We start from the raw sequence: 19614 nt of genomic DNA, 5'->3' as shown, positions 1-19614 counted from the left end.
AACTTAGTTATCTTCTCAATCAAACATCTCATTCCACAATTTTAATATTATCCGTCTGGATCGTAACGATTCTTATGGAGGGGTGCTTTTGGGGATCAATAAGTGCCACTCTTTTTATAGAATTCACCTTCCTTTATCGGGCGGAATTGAAGCTGTTGCTTGTCATACAACTATAAGAGGTAAGGACTTATGTGTTGTCAGTTTGTATCGGCCTCAGAGAGTTGCAGTGGATCGAAGTCACCTGGAGGACCTGTGCTCAGTGCTCCCCGAGCCAAGGTTGATCCTGGGGGACTTCAATTCGCATGGAACTGTCTGGGGAGAACAAATCGACGATAGTCGTTCTACTCTTATCTTTGACATTTGTGACAGTTTCAATTTAACAATTTTGAACGCGGGTAAAAAACACGGGTACCTAAACCTCCTGCAAGACAAAGCGCAATTGACCTCTCACTCTGCTCAAATTCCCTATCATTTGATTGCCAGTGGAAGGGTGTCCATGATCCTAATGGTAGTGATCACTTGCCTATCGAAATTACTATCACTAATGGGGTCAGCTCTTCAAACACAATAAATATGACATATGACCTTACAAGACACATCGACTGGAAAAAGTACTCGGACGAAATAATACTAGCAATCGATACTATGCATGTTCTACCTCCGTTGGAGGAGTACCACTTTCTTTCAAGTTTGATATATGAAAGTGCACTTTGTGCTCAAACGAAACCCATCCCAGATTCATCTGTTCCTAGAAGGCCCCCTAATCCTTGGTGGGACCAGCAGTGTTCCAAGCTTTATAAAGACATCGAATCGAAATCGAAAGCATTCAAAGATTTTCGAAAACATGGAACTCTCGTCCTTTTTGAAACGTATGTTTCCCTTGAAAATCAGTTCAAAAACTTGATCAAAGGGAAGAAAAAGGCGTATTGGAGGAACTTTGTGGGTGGTTTATCACGGGAAACATCCTTGAGTACCTTGTGGAGAGTGGCACGAAGCATGCGTAACCGATCATCTACAAATGAAAGTGAAGAATGTTCACATAGATGGATATTTAACTTCGCACGGGAAGTCTGTCCAGATTCTACACCTTCGCAAAAAATAATCCGGAATGTGCCTCCAGATAGGTGTGATCTAGATTCCAGCTTTTCAATGGTCGAATTCTCACTTGCTCTCCTCTCTTGCAACAATTCAGCTCCGGGAATTGATAAAATCAAATTTAACTTGTTGAAAAACCTCCCGGATGCCGCAAAGTTTCGCTTGTTAAATTTATTTAATCAATTCTTGGAGCACAACATTGTTCCCCAAGAGTGGAGACAAGTGAGAGTCATTGCTATCCAAAAGCCCGGAAAACCAGCTTCTGATCCCAATTCGTACCGTCCAATAGCGATGTTGTCTTGTATACGGAAATTGATGGAGAAAATGATTTTGTTCCGATTGGATAAGTGGGTGGAAACAAATGGCCTACTTTCAGATACTCAATATGGGTTTCGAAGGGGCAAAGGGACAAACGATTGTCTTGCTTTGCTGTCTTCAGAGATACAAATGGCGTATGCGAAACGTGAGCAAATGGCTTCAGTGTTTCTAGACATAAAGGGAGCTTTTGATGCAGTCTCAATAGAGGTTTTGTCAGACCAATTGCACTTCCGAGGTCTGCCTCCACTATTGAACAACATCTTATACAGCTTGCTTTGTGAGAAACATCTGGACTTTGCTCACGGAGATATTGCAATTAGCAGAACCTCTTACATGGGCCTCCCACAGGGTTCATGTTTGAGTCCACTTTTGTACAACTTTTACGTGAGTGACATCGACAGTTGTGTCTCTGAAGGCTGCACTCTAAGACAACTTGCAGATGATGGAGTGGTGTCTGTCACAGGATCTACTGAGTCTCATCTGCACAGACCTTTACAAGATACTTTAGACCGATTGTCTTCCTGGGCTTTGGGGCTTGGGATTGAGTTTTCTTCTCAGAAAACGGAGATGGTTGTTTTCTCTAAGAAACGTAGACCTGCTCAACCTAAGCTTCAACTCCTAGGCAGACCGATCACTCACAGTGTACCTGGAGAGCCCATATTGAGTATCTGAAAGGAAAATGCCAACAAAGAATCAATTTTCTCCGATCAATCACTGGCACCTGGTGGGGAGCCCATCCAGAAGATCTTATAAAACTGTACCGTACAACGATTCTCTCAGTGATGGAATATGGCAGTTTTTGTTTCCAATCAACTGCTAAAACGCACCTCATCAAACTCGAGCGTATTCAATATCGATGTCTACGAACAGCATTGGGTTGTATGCCCTCAACGCATACCATTAGTCTCGAAGTTTTGGCAGGTATACTTCCACTGAAAGATCGATTTTATTCACTATCTCTCCGGTTCCTCATCAGGTGTGAGGTCATGAACCCATTGGTGATTGCAAATTTCGAGAAGCTCCTTGAGCAAAATTTTCAAACAAGATATAGGGCTGTATATCATGAATTCATGTCTATGCAGGTTAATCCTTCATCGTATTCTTCCATCCGTGTTTTTCTCCCTGACTACGACATCTCCTCTGTCCAGTTTGATTTGTCCATGCAGCAGAAAATCCGTGGGATCCCTGAACAACTCCGTCCCTTCGTTGTTCCAAGGATTTTTTATGCAAAGTATGGACACGTCAATGCTGAACAAATGTACTTTACTGATGGATCTCTTATAAACGAGTGTACCGGGTTTGGAGTGTTCAATCAAATATCCTGTGCATCTTATAGTCTGCAATCTCCATGCTCCGTGTATATCGCTGAATTAGCAGCCATTCATTGGGCACTGGATAACATAGCCACGCGAACCGTTGAACACTATTTCATTGTAACGGACAGTCTCAGCTCAGTTGAGGCTATTCGTTCAATAAAGCCCAGAAAGCACTCACCGTACTTCCTTGAGAAGATACGGATAACGTTGAGTGCTTTATCAAGACGCTGCTTTAGCATCACCTTCGTTTGGGTTCCTTCACATTGCTCAATAGTGGGCAATGAGAAGGCAGACTCACTAGCGAAGGTGGGTGCAACTGAAGGCGATATTTATCAGCGTCAAATTGCCTTCAATGAGTTCTATTTTTTGATTCGTCGAAACGCTCTCGTCAACTGGCAGCGCAAATGGTACGAAGATGAGAAGGGCCGCTGGCTCCACTCGATTATTCCAAAGGTAAGCCTCAAACCCTGGTTTAATAGGTTGGACCTGAGCCGGGATTTTATTCGTATATTCTCTCGTCTCATGTCCATGGATGCGGTACTCTATCGTTTAAATATTGCTGGCAGCAATTTGTGTGGCTGTGGCCAAGGTTACCACGACATCGAGCATATCGTTTGGTCATGTGAGGTCCATCTAGCCGCCAGAGCGGATTTATTGGACTCCCTTCGGGCCCGAGGGAAACCACCCTACACCCCAGTAAGAGATGTATTAGCTGCGATAGACCTTGATTACATGTTTGAAATCTACCTCTTCTTAAAAGCTATCAACCTCCGTCTCTAACCAATCCTTTACTATTTTCCCTATATCTATTCTAGTTTTTAGCAATGAATTGTAAATACAAAAAAAAACTGACTTTGGCTCCTTAAAACCTTCGGTATGAGCCGTTTCAAATAAACGAATTATAAAAAAAAAAAAAATCTGATTTCCAGATGAAATAGAAAGAAAACCCATTCAAATTGTTGTTCACAGAATCTGTACGCACGATAATTAGAGTTCAATAAATTTTAACAAAACTGACAAAAATCTTGTTTGAATTTTTTCGACTGTATATAACAATTTATTTTTTTCATGCCATGTGTTACAAGCGTTTTACCCTCAAACTGCACTGATTAGATATGATGAATCTCCAGCCATACCGTCAATCGGCTGTATGCGCATATTACCCAATATGCGCATGTAGGAATACTTCCCTCTACATTACATTCATCAGTCGCAGATCAACTATCGTGTTAAAAAAAATACAGAATAGTTTTTCTTATCGACAAAAAAGAACCAAAAATTTTTTTAATCAAATTATTATTTCGACAATCCTTTCATTAGAATTTCCGAAAATTGGGATGCACGTATTAGATGAAAGTCGCTTCTATTGAATACAAATTTTAAGTATTTGCCTAAGCATTTCCGCTTTGATGTCAACGATCGATTTCACCTTGAACTTCTCAATACCGCGATGATCAGTCAGATACAGATAAATAGACATCTAGAAGACAAAGATTATCATCAAAGTGTCACGTATCCCAACACCTCCAGGAGGTGTAGCTAATGAGTGAAATATAATATTAAATTCCATCACCTGACTCCATCACAAGTTGACCCACAAATCAAATTAAACGGATTATCCCAAAGTGGCCCGACCGCAAGAACTCCGTCCTAAGCTGTCTAGCTAGTGGGGCGCGGAGATGTGTCAATATCGTCTTGTCTGAGTAAATCAAAATCTCTCCTCCAGTCGGAGGACATTCGATAGCTCCCGGCCAAGAGAGACGACGACGAACAGGTGGGTGGCTGGCTGATACCTTTGGCGGAACATTTAAATTGGGTATCGGACGAACAGTTTCATTGTTACCGGTTGAATTTTGACAAGCTCCGAATCCGAAAATATACGGTTGACAGATATTGGGCTCCGGCTTATTTGGCGACATCAAAAAGGCAAACCCGCCCGTTTCGGGGAGAAGCAACTCACTCTAGCAGCACACAATCGGATTAGTGGACACTTGAAATCTGGACCAAGGCGGGTGTCACATTTCGCGTAAACATACACCTGTACGCCTACACACACACACACGTTTGCTGTACACTCGAAAACATCAAATTATTATTTTTGTTAAATTTTAGTGGTTTTTTTTTTATATTTTTGAAACGAACCTTTTGGTTCTAACTAGCTATCAGATTAAAATCAAAAGATAGAATACAGTTTTTGCGTGTATTCATCGGCGCCATATGGACGTGTCAGGGATTTGACTTTTATAATTGGTAAACGGATTTACGGACGGACAGGTTGTCGCACTTTATAGACAAAGCCGGGCCGCCCAAGCTAAGTATTTGCAAATTCAATCAGACAAGATGTCAATTACGAGATGTTCGACTTTTGAAATATGTTCGACTTTTGAGGTTGGATTTGATTGGAGGGATCCATCTTGCTCAAAACAAATTGACAGCTAGTCTCGAAGCAGGAGCAGCCGAATTGGTCACACTTCAAATACAATGTTGTCAGAATGATTGGGGTTGCCAGCTTGAGGGTACCGAATCGAATATTTTACTGTTCTCTAATAACAGGGTGAGGCTTCAGTTAAATGAATTTTACCTCGATACTTTGAGAGTAATCTGGTCCTTGACGAAGGAGAATGAAAGAGTTATCACAACTTACAACGAATTGCAAAAAGTGTTTTGTTTTTCAGGACGAAATTTGAATTTCATTTATCCAACGAGGGGAACATCTGGAACTACATAAAGAGTGATAATAGTTGTCCAGTGCTGGATTGCTGAAAAAAAGGACATCATTGTAATTCAACAAAGCTTAAACTTTTGGATATCTTGCCGATTACCTTCTGGAGAAGAGTAAGCAACGATTGGTTTGTAGAGATAAGATAAATATATAGAAAATCAGAAATATTAAGAAAAAATGGCGATTGATCTTGGTGGTTATGAGAAGATCGGTGTGTATCCGCATCATCTTCCGAACCCTCGCATAGATCGTCCCATTTTTGTTCAAAGAGACGCCGAATTCTCAGCTGCTTGCCTGCCTGAGACGTTGTTGGGAATGCTTCTGGTCGACCCTAGCGCTTCCAAATAGCGTTAGCTGCTCGGGATTGTTGTTCAGTAAATTCGCTCAGGAGTGTGGTGACGCTTCGTCCAGGATTCACATATACAGTCATGGACTTAGGTACATGGGCAGCCAGAAGCGTCTTGCCAACTTTAGATTGATAGCGAACAATGTCGCCGAGAGCCTGATCCTTTAAAAAGCGAATTGTCCTATCAACTGGCAGTGGCATCCCGCCCATATTTACCTGGACGCGAAAGTTCAATTTGTAAGCCAATCCATGCAAAATCTTATATTCCTTTGATACTTTAACACTTACCTTTCAAGTAAGGACATCGTTCTTGTACCGGCTCCACAGTCCTTTGACAACGGCTGTGGAAAATCTGTGGTTGGAATCAAAGACACAATCTTTCAACGAATCCGAGCGGGGCGGTGGCATATTGCCGACCACATCGCCAAATATCGCTTCAAAAATATTCAAATTCTTCCGTGATTTGATTATTTTCATCCAATTTCTCGTTTAAAATAGCCATCAGATCGCGATAAAAAGGCGAATTCTCATAAATAATGGAATCGTTTTTAAACGTTGAGTCGTGTTGAAATTCAATAGCTATACGCTCAATTTCTTCGGCAAGCGAATTATCGAAGAGTATCCGTTGTTTCTCCTCCTTGTCTTCGCTCAGCGAATAATCGCAAAGCTTTGCAAACGTTTTTTTTTTTCACGGCACTGTATTCGTTTGCGCGCACTATTTAATCGACTCGGGATTTATGCCGAGCACGCACATTGTCGGTGCTTGGGGCTTCATACCTGTTTTCCTGCGGGTAATATTGAATTTTGAAAAGATTGCAGGGCTCTGCCGTACCCATTATGCAGTACGCTCTTCTGAGGATGTATTCTCCTGCAACCACATAATAGGAATCCCGCACGGCTATGTTGACGCAGGATAACGTACTCCCACGAAAGGCTTTCGTTATCACGCCGGAGTACCTTACTGGTAGCTTCGGATGGCCACGATCACTCAAAACCAGGTACTGCTTAATTTCCTGTTTTGATATTGTAATTGAGGTTTCGGCTTTTTCAAAAGGATACTCATTGGAACGATACTGCTGGTTTCCCGAAAACCCTCGCAGATCGAGCATTGACATGAGCGTGGATAGTTTTCGTTGGTCGTTATTGCGATTTTGTGCTCCAGCAGGCGGTTCACGTTAAGGACGTTAACATACGTACCGTTCTTCGTTAATTTAGCCTTCCAGCCCAAAACAGCACACACCGCATGATAATCCGTGTCGTCCAATGTGAATTGATGTTCACGGGGATTTGCTTCGCCACTTCTTGAAGTCTAAGTCCTGATACGAACGTTCAATAGAATTGTTCCATCTCAAGGTGTGCCAACTCTTTCAATTGAAACATCCGAACTTGCACGAAACTTCCCTTAGGCAGCTCTAAGCGAATCATTGTCTTGTTGTATTTGCCTTTATTACAGCCGCGACAGCAGAGCCAGATCCACGATTTCACAACACGCGCTACGCCGCACCGCTGAGGAAAAATCTTAGCTGCACTGCAACATGGGTAGGGGCCCGAGTAAGCGAGCATTGGCTGGGCTGGGTAGCAGCAACACGGCACATCTAAGGAAAGGCCTAAAGCAGCAGCAACAGGAAAGAAGTCGGCTTGAAGCGGCGAATTTTGACACTATTTGACTACGAAATGACAAATCAAACTGGGACGTCGCATCCATAGCTCTTTTATAAAATCGGATCTAACTAGTGCAGTTTGGTTTTTTTTCGCTCGGGTGTTTTGCTCACCAATTTTTATTTACGCTTTATTAGTATTGATGTACCAACACATAGTCGACCCAAAATGATGTATGAAAAAGATGTCTGTTAAAGAGGTGTTTTTCGTGACGCGAGATCCGTTCGCGAATTTCAATTTGCACCCCCTACAGTGTTGCCGTAAGACGTAATTCCACGTTAAAAGTATATCTCATCAAACTACCTTAAAACGGGGATAAGTAATTATATTCACTATGGAACAGCAATTTTATTTCCATGTAATAAGTGAATGTGTTTTGCCAGGTGTGGCTATTAGTCACCATCTGCCCAAAGGTTTGCGCTGTGCCCAATTTCACGTTTTTCATCAAAGCGTACAAAAATATGCGCTTATCGGAGCTAATTTCCTTAAACTTGTTTATAATGCTTCCGGTTGCGTCAGTTTGTATGGCGAATCGTGGTGGGTTCACTCTCAAATTTTCGTAGAGCTGTCGCTCGTTGTTGAGTACATCCAGCTGATCCATATCAACAAGAATCACTCTGAATGGTCCTAGAGAGAGTTGGTGTAGATAATCTCTCCAAACTCTTTCTCTTCGAAATCGCACAGGCGAGCTACTGCGGCCAACCTGTTAACAAACGCTAAGTCGGATTCGTTAGAACTTTGCTCTATAGTAGCCAATTCTCGTCGGTGAAGCATCATATCAGTATCGGATCTGGTGCTCGAGCGTCAGATGATATGCTTTTAAAAATTTCCAGTAAGCGTTGACCAGCTTTCACCTTGAAAATGGTGAATTTTGTAGGTTCATCGATGACACCCGCTAAGTCCATGTAATTCGTCAAAAGTTCCATCCAATTCTCATAATTATTGCGATGGATCACAGCATCATCAGGCAAGGGTGAATATTCTGGGATTGTGGCCGATGTTATAGTCAACTGATTTACTGTTGTCATTAACCTTGACTCGTCAGGACGCACCGATGTAGGCATGCGCCTGGCATTTTAAGCTGCTTGTTGGGTATCAAAATCTGAGCTACGCACCTCAAAATCATCATTAACAAAAGACTGGTTCTGTTTAAGTTTACGGTTTTCGTCTTCCAGTATTTGTATATGAGCTGACATTTCGGCGTACTGTTATTTCTTCAAAACTGGTTTGGTTGAGACGCTTATCATCGTCTTATTCCGTTCTTATTGAATTTAATTTTTCATTAACCATGCATTGTGAAGCAATAATTGCAAAGACATTTAACATTTAGTTTGGACGTTCTTTTGTTCTGTTTGACTTGTTAGATGAGAAGTTACGATACGACCCTTAAGAAGTTTCACTTCTTCTCTTTTTTCCTTTTACCAACCCAATCAGCTATATTCATGGAATGGTTATAACCAAATAAAAGGATAACGGTAAGAACGCTTTCCGTAAAGGGAAGATTTGGATTCATCACTTCCACCCGCACTTCTGATTATTAAAAAACGGTAAACAAAAATTTAACTACGAACTGCCCTACTTCCCATTTGGAAGTGAGAATTAAGCTTTGTTTCCAATTGAGAAGAACTTAAAGCAAATTTTCTCTACATATAACTTAGGGTTAGAATTCATCTACGGTTAACACTTTTTGATGCCTTTTTATTAATTCCAGCCCGAGGTACGAGAACATCTGACTCGGACAAGTGATCGTTATTTCTACGATTTGACAAATGAAATCGGTATTTTGTCACCCTCATGCGAGCCACATAATCCACGCGCGATTCTTCTCATGAAGCTTAATAATCCGTATAAGCACTTCTGGATACCCTTTTTTTTAACTTTGAATCGCGGAAGAGGGAACTTATCGACCAATTCACTTTTGTTTTGTTTTTTTTTTCTTCAAAACACACTCCTCGAAGAACCCCGGCTAGGAAGATCAATAAATCCAAGTGCACGAAAGTTGATCTTGCTTGGGAACAGACGTAATTTCTGCTCGAGGAACGAGAACATCCGACATGGACAGGTACTTTCAGCGCGAGCTTCCGACGCGGTCAGGTGATTGTTACCTCTACGGTTTGTCGGAAATTAAAACTGCGAATACGACACGAAATTTGAATTCAGTATTTTGTCGAAAACTGCATAATCCGCAAACGGATGTCTTATTTTTTTTACCTTTAATGGGTCCACAAACCAAGCCAGTTGAGCTTCCCCCACTTAGAAGTTGAATAAGATTTAGTTTCCAATAAAGATGAACTTCAACTACGTTCCACATTTCCCGATGCCACTTTATTAATTTCAATTAATTTCAAGTCGTTGCGTTCCACGGTTTATCGGAAAATAACACTGCGATTTCGGCTCGATTTTTTTATTACAAAATAAAATCGGAATTTTGTTACCACTATAAAGGACCGCATAATCCAAGCGCGATTTTTCTCATGACGTTTAATAAACCGTACTAGCAGTTTTGGATACACTATGTTTACGTCTACCTTTCGTTTTGTATTTCTTTAAAACACTCTACTTTAAGAACACCCAGCCAGGAAGGTCAGTTAATCCAAGTGCACGAAAATTTATATTGCTTGAAAATTGCTCTCCTGCCTCATGTTGTTAAGAGCAGCGATAGAGACTGGCCAGGAGGTCACTTGTCCAGCACCAGCTGGTTTGCCAAAGTGGTTGGCATGATAGTCTGAAGCTTTTCCTTTAACGCCTTCCTGTTGTCCCACTTTACTTGTGGGTATTTAACTGACTCTAAGCAGTGCTTAAGCGGTCGGTTCGTTCGAAAAACTTCATACCTGAGAAATTATCAAATTTTCGAAAGTGATGGAAGTTTTAGACGAACATAGGATATCACACAAAGGAATAATATAAGCCGTAAATGTAATCATTTCCATCTCTCTTGTTTCTCTATCACCATCAATCGACTCGGGATTTATGTCAAGCACGCACATCGTCGGTGCTTGGGGCTTCATACCTGTTTTCCTGCGGGTAATATTGAATTTTCTAAAAGATTGCAGGGCTCTGCCGTACCCATTATGCGGTACGCCCTTATGAGGATGTATTCTCCTGCAACCACATAATAGGAATTCCGCGCGGCTATGTTGACGCAGGATAACGTACTCCCACGAAAAGCTTTCGTTATCACGCTGGAGCACCCAACTTATTTTATTTTATTTACATGGTATTCCGTCTCACGACATAACTTGACGAACATAATTCCTATAATTCACTCGGTCCATGGCAACCGTTCTCCAATTTCTCGGGCACCCCACGTTCGCCAGATCACGCTCCACTTGGTCTAACCACCTCGCTCGTTGCGCCCCCGCTCTTCTTGTTCCTACCGGATTCGTAGCGAACACCTGTTTTGCAGGACAGTCGTCCGGCATTCTCGCAACATGTCCCGCCCAGCGTATCCGGCCAGCTTTCACCACCTTCTGGATACTGGGTTCGCCGTAGAGTCGCGCGAGCTCGTGGTTCATCCTTCGCCTCCACACTCCGTTCTCCTGTACGCCGCCAAAGATGGTTCTTAACACTCGTCGCTCGAATACTCCGAGTGTACGCAGGTCCTCCTCGAGCAATATCCATGTCTCGTGCCCGTAGAGAACAACCGGTCTAATAAGCGTCATATACAGGTTACACTTCGTGCGAGGGCTAAGTCTTCTCGACCGCAGTTGCTTGTGGAGTCCATAGTAGGCACGACTTCCGCTGATAATTCGCCTCCGGATCTCGCGGCTGGTGTCATTGTCTGCGGTCACCAGTGAGCCGAGATAGACAAAGTCTTCGACTATCTCCAGCTCGTCGCCGTCGATCGTGACCTTGTTATTACTGGACAAGCGGGTTCGGTCGGTCTCGGATCCGCAGGCCAGCATATACTTCGTCTTGGACGTATTAATCATCAACCCAATCCTTCCTGCTTCGCGTTTCAGTTTGCGGTAGATCTCCTCCACCGCCGCAGTTGATTTGCCGACTATATCAATGTCATCGGCAAAGCAGATAAGTTGACTGGATCTGTTGAAAATCGTGCCCCGCATTTCGCCCACCGCTCGTCGAATAACACCTTCTAGCGCCACGTTGAACATCATGCAGGATAGACCATCACCTTGTCGAAGCCCCCTGCGCGATTCGAATGAACTCGACAATTCACCCGAGATCCGCACACAGCACTGCGTTCCATCCATCGTCGCCTTGATCAGTCTGATCAGCTTCCCGGAAAAGCCGTTCTCGTCCATGATTTTCCATAGCTCGTTACGGTCGATCGTGTCGTATGCGGCTTTGAAGTCGATGAATAGATGGTGCGTAGGGACTTGGTGTTCCCGGCATTTTTGGAGGATTTGCCGTAATGTGAATATCTGGTCCGTCGTTGACCGTCCCTCCTGATGACTTCCCACGAATCTGTTTGCTTGTGGCGTTAGGCGGTGGAGTAGGATTCGGGACAGCACTTTGTAGGCGGCATTGAGGACAGTGATCGCTCGGTAGTTCTCACAGTCCAATTTGTCGCCCTTCTTGTAGATGGGGCATATTACCCCCTCCTTCCACTCCTCCGGTAGCTGTTCTATGACCCAGATCCGGATTATCAACCGGTATAGGCAATCGGCCAACCTGTCCGGGCCCATTTTGATGAGTTCAGCTGCGATGCCATCCTTCCCAGCCGACTTGTTTCTATTCAGCTGGCGAATGGCTTCCTTAACTTCACTCATCGTTGGGAGTGGCTCCTCTTCGTCGTTGGCTACGCCGGCGATGTACCTTCCCCCGCCGTCTTGATCTCCTGCATGTGCGCCGTTCAGGTGTTCATCGAAGTGCTGCTTCCACCTTTTGATCACCTCACGATTGTCCGTCAGGATACCCCCGTCCTTATCCCGGCACATTACGGCTTGCGGCACGAAGCCTTTGCGGGATGCGTTGAGTTTCTGATAGAACTTTCGTGTTTCTTGGGAACGATGCAGCTGCTCCAGCTCCTCGAGCTCCTCCTCCTCCAGGCGGCGCTTTTTCTCCTGGAAAAGTCGGACTCGCTGCCTCTTCCGCTGTCGGTGATTTTCCACATTTCGACGGGTGCCTCTCTGCACTACTGCCGCCCGCGCGGCATTCTCTTCGTCCATCACCCTCCTACACTCCTCGTCGAACCAGTCGTTCCGTCGAGATCGCTTCACATAACCGATGACGTTCTCCGCAGCACTGTTGATGGCTGTTTTGATGGTATCCCAACAGTCCTCGAGAGGGGCTTCATCAAGCTCGCCCTCTGCCGGCAGCGCTGCTTCGACCGATTGCGCGTAGTCTGCCGCGACCTCAGGTTGCTTCAGTCGCGCGATATTTAACCGAGGCGGGCGCCGGTTTCGCGTGTTGTTCACTACGGAGAGTTTTGGGCGCATCTTCACCATCACCAGATAATGGTCCGACTCGATGTTGGCGCCCCGACAGGATCTGACGTCGATGATGTCCGAGAAGTGCCGGCGTGGTCGATCTGTGATTGAGTTTGGTACGGTGATCTCCAGGTGTACTTGTGTGGGAGGCGGTGCTGGAAAAAGGTACTACGTACGGCCATTCGTTTGGAGGCGGCGAAATCTATCAGTCTGAGGCCGTTTTCGTTGGTCAGCTGGTGTGCACTGAACCTTCCAATTGTCGGTTTAAATTCCTCCTCCTGGCCGACCTGAGCATTGAAATCCCCGATGACGATCTTGATATCATGTTTTGGGCAACGGTCGTATTCACGCTCCAGCTGCGCGTAAAATTCGTCTTTGTCGTCACCGGTACTTCCGAGGTGAGGGCTGTGCACGTTGATGATGCTGATGTTGAAGAACCGGCCCTTGATTCTCAACCGGCACATTCGTGAGTTGATCGGCCACCAACCGATAACGCGCTTTTGCATCTTTCCCATCACTATAAAAGCTGTTCCAAGCTCGTGTGTGTTGCCGCAGCTCTGGTAGATGGCACGACCATCTGGGTACGTTCGTACCGTGGAGCCCTTCCAGCATACCTCCTGCAGCGCTACGATGTCGAATTTGCGGCTCTTCAATTTGTTGGAGAGCACGTGGGTACTGCCCACAAAATTTAGAGATCGGCAGTTCCATGTTCCAAGTTTCCAATCGCTAGTCCCTTTTCGTCGCGTGGGTCTTTGCCGATTTCCATCCGAAATTTGTTGTTCGTTGTTCGTTGCTTATGTTTTTTGTAGTCACAGGCTCGCAAGGCCCGCAGCTAACCCCACTATCTCGCAGGAGGACCGTCGTGATGTTGCTGTTTTGGGTCCCGAACACCACCAGGACGCTGTTGCACTCCGCACGCCGCCCCTGACATGGAGAACAGACGCGTACGAAGCCCCCTAACTCAGTCTGCATGCGACCAAAGCATCCACCGGGGTTGGGTACTCGATCTCCGCTAAGGTTGCTCGCACCCCAGCTAGCACCACGGGGAGGTAGAGAATCGGAGTTGCAGACAAGAGGTGATATGACCACTACCCGAAGGTTGGGTGTATGGGGTCTCGAGTTGCACATTGTCTACTTCGCCGGAGTACCCTACTGGTAGCTTCGAATGGCCACGATCACTCAAAACCAGGTACTGTTGAATTTCCTGTTTTGATATTGTAATTAAGGTGTCGGATTTTTCAAAAGGATACTCATTGAAACGATACTGCCGGTTTCCCGAAAACCTCCGCCGATCTGTGCAGATCGAGCATTGACATGAGTATGGATCGTTTTCGTTGGTCGTCATTGCGGTTTTGTGTTCCTCCAGCAGGCGGTTCACTTTAAGAACGTTAACATACATACCGTTATTCGAAAATTTAGCCTTCCGGCCCAAAGCAGCACACACCGCATGATAATCCGTGTCGTCCAATGTGAATTGATGTTCACGGGGATTGGCTTCGCCACTCCTTGAAGTCTAGGTCCAGCTTTTATTTTCAGCGATTTTGTTCATCCATGGCTCTGTCGATTTCAGTGCCGGGATTAGTTGACGCAAATTAAGGAATGGTACGAACGTTCTATAGAATTGTTCCATCTCAAGGTGTGCCAATTTTTCAATTGAAACATCCGGACTGGCACGAAACTTCGCTGAGGCAGCTCTAAGCAAATCATTGTCTTGTTGTAGAGAAATATTTGCCTTTATTACAGCCTTGATTTTTTACTCAAATTCTGATGCGGTCCTTTGCAGTTAGTTTTGAGCTTCGTTACACTGGTCCATCATCGTATCCTTAAATGATTTTCACTTTTTCTGTAATTAAATAGGAAAACAAAGGCTTAATTAGACTTCTTTCCATTGCACTTTCCAGGTTATTCGTTTCTCCATCGGAAACCGGCACTTTAGTTATAGCACATTCAAGCCACCACCTTGCGTTGATGACTAATGCTTATTTCATCAGACTGGTAACCGGATTTTTTCCAGGCGCATGCAAATCTCCGCTTTCTTATCGGAGACTAACGCATTGAAATAATTCTCAATAAATTTATTTTTTCTATAATTCTCGTTACAGAGACGAATAGAACTCCTCGTACCACTTTATTGTATTTGCAAACCAACTATGCCATTGTCGGGATCCTCCGTCGAGGATTCAAGGTTTGCCGTCTTATTGGAGGATGGTGGAAGAACCACTTGTTTGTACATTCTGAGGATGCTTTCACTTCAAGAATCGTTGAACGAATGAGTTAACTCGAACTGGGTACGCTGATTTTATAGCGTCTAATATTCGAGAGAGCGAGAAAAATGAGAAGAGCTTAACGCACTAGTTTTCCTTTTTGGACGCGAAGGGAATTGAATGTATAAAAGGCAGGTAATGCGTGCTGAGCGGTTTTCCGATATTGGTGTCAACCCAAACCATCGGCATTTATTTCAGTTTTTGTTATTTTATTTCTTTCCTCTTTCTATTTCCCTTTTGCTTATCTACATACTGCATTCTCGATGTCCTCTCTCAATCCAATCAAAAGTAGAAATTATCTTCAAAACTATTCTCAAAATTCAGCTTAATTTTCGTAGCTACTGACAAACGCGTCTTTTTTCCACCGATTACTGTGATCCCTCCCCACTTCTGACCTGAAAAAAAATTTTTTTTCTCAGTCAGTTATGACTGTTCCATGACTCAATTCAAATCCTGTGAATTTAATTCCATGTTATGGTCACATTTTACAAATAGTCATTTGACACCTACCATGAAGAAATGACAATGATTATGATCAATGACAATGTTGTCCGATAAAAATGACAACAATACAAATGTTGTCATTATGTATGATGAACCTTTAAAACGATGAAATTTAAAAGAATATTGTATTCTTACTCTACAGGAATAATAAACAAGCTAACAAATTCAACATGTGGTTCATAGTTACCCAGCTGTGATAGCAGTTTATTCTGAGAAGGTATCTTTAAAAATCAATATCAAAACATCGTTCAAAATAATCGAAAAAGTTCAGCCAAGATTTCTGACCGTTCATCGTACATAACAACTCAACCCAGTTGGATCGTGCACGCAAAACAAAATAAGAAATCGACTTAGTCATCGATAGAACGATATACGCTCAATAAAAGGCCTATCAGAGCAACCACATGCATACTGACTTTTATGTCCGTTCGGCACATGTGTATCCACATTTTAGTCGATCCATCCATACTCAACTGCATCGCATAGCGGAGTGTCGGCTCTATTTGGTACTTCTTCCTCGATATAGTTGATTGGTGAGGGACAAAACAGTCAGTGTGTTGTCAAACTTCTATTCCAAATGCTGCTCGCTCTTTTCAACACCTTAGTAAGTTTCTTCCTATGGTCTATTCGATTATCATTCAAATCTTTAATCCTCAACGAAAAAGGCGATCAAAATTTCCAGAGAAGCTATCCCAGAATCCGATAGGGAATAAGAATTGATTGTGAGTTTGGGAATCAGTAAGTTCTAAGCGACATGATGATACTCGCTATTATGATAAGTTTTCATATAAGGATTTGAAGAAGGGAATCAATAAATGATCACTCAATTCCCCCCGTGAAACATGCGAAATCGATCAACTTGTTTATAGCAAGTTGGGAGCCATACACACAAAATTTTCGAGGCCGAAAATTAGCAAAATTTTGCTCAAATTTGACCAGCTAGAAACTTAGCAATCAATTTAGCAAATTTTTTTTACTAAAATTTCAGCAAAATTCCAAAAAGTGCCCTGACTAAATGTTTACTAATTTTATAGTAAAAAGAAACATTGTTTGCTAAAAGGTTTAGCAAAAAAAAATCTCTTAAAATTACTAAAGATTTAGTAAAATTCATATTTCGAAGTATGCGTTGGTGTTCTAAAGAAAGGAGAAAATATGGAAAAAGAGAAATTAGTTTATTTTCAAGTAATTTTCAACCACTTAGCATATTCTATACAATTTAGATTAACATTAAATAATTCACACTGGTACGAAATACTTTTAGGTCCTCAACACCGTTGGCTTTTTCTTCCACGATGTTTTTCCGTTTTCTCTTCATGACCGTCAAGTTCCTCGCCTGTTCATCTGTTCTTCAATCCATAAATCAAGGTACCTCGACGATCATCAACATGTGCGAACACAATATTGCCTCGTTTAGGATTTTAATCACTATGCTCAGATTGGCCGTGATCGCCACCATCATGCCCAAATGGAAACGTACAGGAACATTGGGAGTCCCTGGAAATGTTGGAAATAATTATTAAGATTTTTTCAAATTAGCCTGGTTTAGCGTTTGTTAAGGAAAAAGCTTATCATTCAATTGTTTTATTTTTAATATGGGAATCAAGAGCTTGACTTGATGGAATTATAATGAATCAGTTAATTTGTTTGATCTCCGCTGCTGAATAGATATGGAATTCAAAAACATCAAACGATTGCTCTAAACAGTATAGTTTCATTTGAGCCAAAAATTCAAAACTTCTGCATCGAAAATGGAGGCAATTTGAATTAAAAATTACTCGCCTTCATAAATTAGTTTCTATTAAGTTAATATGTTTACAAAAACCAAAAATATAATGATCCGGCTACCAGCTTTTTGGAACTTGTAGTCTTGTAGTGACAGTGAATTTTGTGTCTTGATCCTACCATTGCATCAAGAAGTTGCTCCTACAGGTGATAAAGTGTCCTGAAAACTTAATTTTGTTTACAAATTATTGTAATTTAGGCAAAATAGAATTATTTTCATTTGATTTATTTTTTAACTGAATAAAATTTTGGTTAATAAGGTGCAGGTTGAATTTTCTCTAATATACCATCATTTCGAATAAACTAATTTGAAAATTTCCATACTGAACTAAAAATTTATATTAAATTCTGTTTTTGTTCGATATCATAAAAAGATAGTGAAACATGATTTCATTCTTCATAAATAGTTCAAAATCCAAGCTCCGGAATGTAGAAAAAGATTTTTTAATCAGATATTCTTGATTGCCTCAATAAATAATTCCAAATACGAATTGCAATTACATCAAACTTAAAACATAATTTAAAAAAGTAGATGGAATTAACTACAAAAAATACTATACTTTCAAAATTTTTACCAATGCTTACCATAACTTGATTTCCAGTTGTTCGACTGTTTCCTGAAATTTGTGTTTTCCCTCAGCCACTCAGATCAAAACAAGCTGACTTCTTGTAAATTATTCCAATGCGTCTTTTGCCTTCGTCCTTCACTTTGGGCATCATGAACGTTCTTCCGGAGCGTCGACTAAAAGAAACAAACTGATCATTCACAACGTCCACTGCAACAACTGTTCAAGTGAGAGTCTTCGTATTTTTTTTCCAAAATGGTCCAGCCGTGTGTTTACGAAGGGTTGGGGAATGTTAATAATGCAACGGTATGTACTTACATGCATACAATCTCCGGCGGATGAAAAATAGCAGCTTTCAGCGGTGTCAAAAAACTCATCGCCTGACTGTGTCGGATCTTCGAACCAACACAAAAATCCTGCAAAATTTAAAATTATCTTTCAAATTCGATTTTAAATCAAAGTTAATTTCTTAAACAAAACGAAATAGAGGATTTTTCCGGTTCGAGTCCACCTAGTGGAGACAACCGGCGGGTCGCAGTGGTGTTGTTTGCCAAAGAAACACTTACAATTTCTTCGGCTCCGGAGGATTTCAATCCCCAATTTTTCGACATGTCCGGGCAAGTGTGTCTTCCAGCGGCCTGTGATGAATCTTCCCAAGAACGGCAAACCAAACACATTAACGACGCACTTGTTGTTCCGACAGAACTTTTTTCTACAAAACGGAATCGAAAAACTACATTTTCGTTCCAAAATCGCGACCGACTAACGAAAACAAATCAAAATCAAAATGCCTGCCAAAACAAATCGTTGACCGCGGTTCGAGTCCAAAGTAAAAGTTCGAGTCCTAGCTACTGTAAATGCTAAAGTTAGTAGCAAATGGGTGTTTTTTACTCAAATTGAGCTAAAGTCATGACAATTTGGAAAAGTGCTAACTGAAGAGCAAAAAAAAATTTTTGCTAACTGAAAGTAAGGGAGTATTTTTGCTAAGTTGGGCCTCGAAAGTTTTGTGTGTAGATTCATCGCAGAGGTCAGTACCGGAAAAAGCTTGCTGAGGAGTAACATCGATTGGTAGCCCTCCGTAAAAGCCAGAACGAAGATTCTGAGACGCTAGACTTTATAATTATGGCCATCAATAAAGCCGAAATTGATCGCATCATTGGGGAACGATATGCGAAGGAGGCCATGGACATCTTAGTTACGTCTTATCAGGGCATCGGAACATATTCGTGAATTGCAATGCGTGACGGGCTCTACGACCTTAAGCACAAAAAGAAGTTCAGATCGCTTACTTAGCTTATCGAGGAATACGATCGGATAGTTCGGGAATTCGAACGTATGGGTGCAAACATCCCGTTCGATGAGAGAGTTCAGGCGCTGATCTCTGCAGTCTTACCAGAATTCAACCACGTCAAGGGGTTTTGCAAATCGCTGATCTTTACGTAAAGCCTATCCAAGAGCTAAAGAGGATAGACCGAGGTTTGTCCGGCAGATCTTGGGAACCACACAACTCCGCAATGAAGGCACAAAAAGCGGTAGTGTTAAGTAATAACTTACAACTCTTGGATGAATCGTACTCGAATGAGTTGCCTGTTTACAACGTAGCTCTTCCTCCCGTATTGTTCACCGATGACGATGTGCTAGTCATACTC

The 19614-nt window shown here is 42.5% G+C and overlaps 1 protein-coding gene across 2 annotated transcripts; it reads right to left on the bottom strand.

The window, feature by feature from the left end:
- Positions 1-16823: 16823 nt before the first annotated feature.
- LOC129739392 (uncharacterized) lies at positions 16824-18862 on the bottom strand. Of its 2 annotated transcripts, XR_008735847.1 has the most exons (4): positions 18532-18862; positions 18284-18381; positions 17985-18141; positions 16824-17111 (listed from the first exon to the last, which is right to left on the bottom strand). XR_008735847.1 is itself a non-coding variant. In XM_055730831.1 (3 exons), the coding sequence occupies exons 1-3, from the start codon at positions 18640-18642 to the stop codon at positions 18036-18038; spliced, it is 315 nt and encodes a 104-aa protein (XP_055586806.1). In that variant the 5' UTR covers positions 18643-18862; the 3' UTR covers positions 17870-18035. The 2 variants fall into 2 exon arrangements, 1 of the variants encoding a protein (XP_055586806.1); XM_055730831.1 differs by lacking the exon at positions 16824-17111 and having other exon boundaries at positions 17870-18141.
- Between the last annotated feature and the right edge of the window lie 752 nt (positions 18863-19614).

This window comes from Uranotaenia lowii, chromosome 1 (genome assembly GCF_029784155.1).
Source record: "Uranotaenia lowii strain MFRU-FL chromosome 1, ASM2978415v1, whole genome shotgun sequence".
Lineage (NCBI taxonomy): Eukaryota > Metazoa > Arthropoda > Insecta > Diptera > Culicidae > Uranotaenia > Uranotaenia lowii.
Note: the sequence above shows the minus strand (reverse complement) of the source record. Positions and strands in the feature narration are given on the sequence as shown.

Excerpts from the sequence above, each read along its gene's own strand:
- LOC129739392 (XM_055730831.1), bottom strand. The coding sequence starts at position 18,642 with ATGTGTTTGGTTTGCCGTTCTTGGGAAGATTCATCACAGGCCGCTGGA. Across the intron at positions 18,382-18,531 it reads CCTCCGGAGCCGAAGAAATT|GATTTTTGTGTTGGTTCGAA; the intron begins GTAAGTGTTTCT and ends TAAATTTTGCAG. Across the intron at positions 18,142-18,283 it reads CCGCCGGAGATTGTATGCAT|TCGACGCTCCGGAAGAACGT; the intron begins GTAAGTACATAC and ends TGTTTCTTTTAG.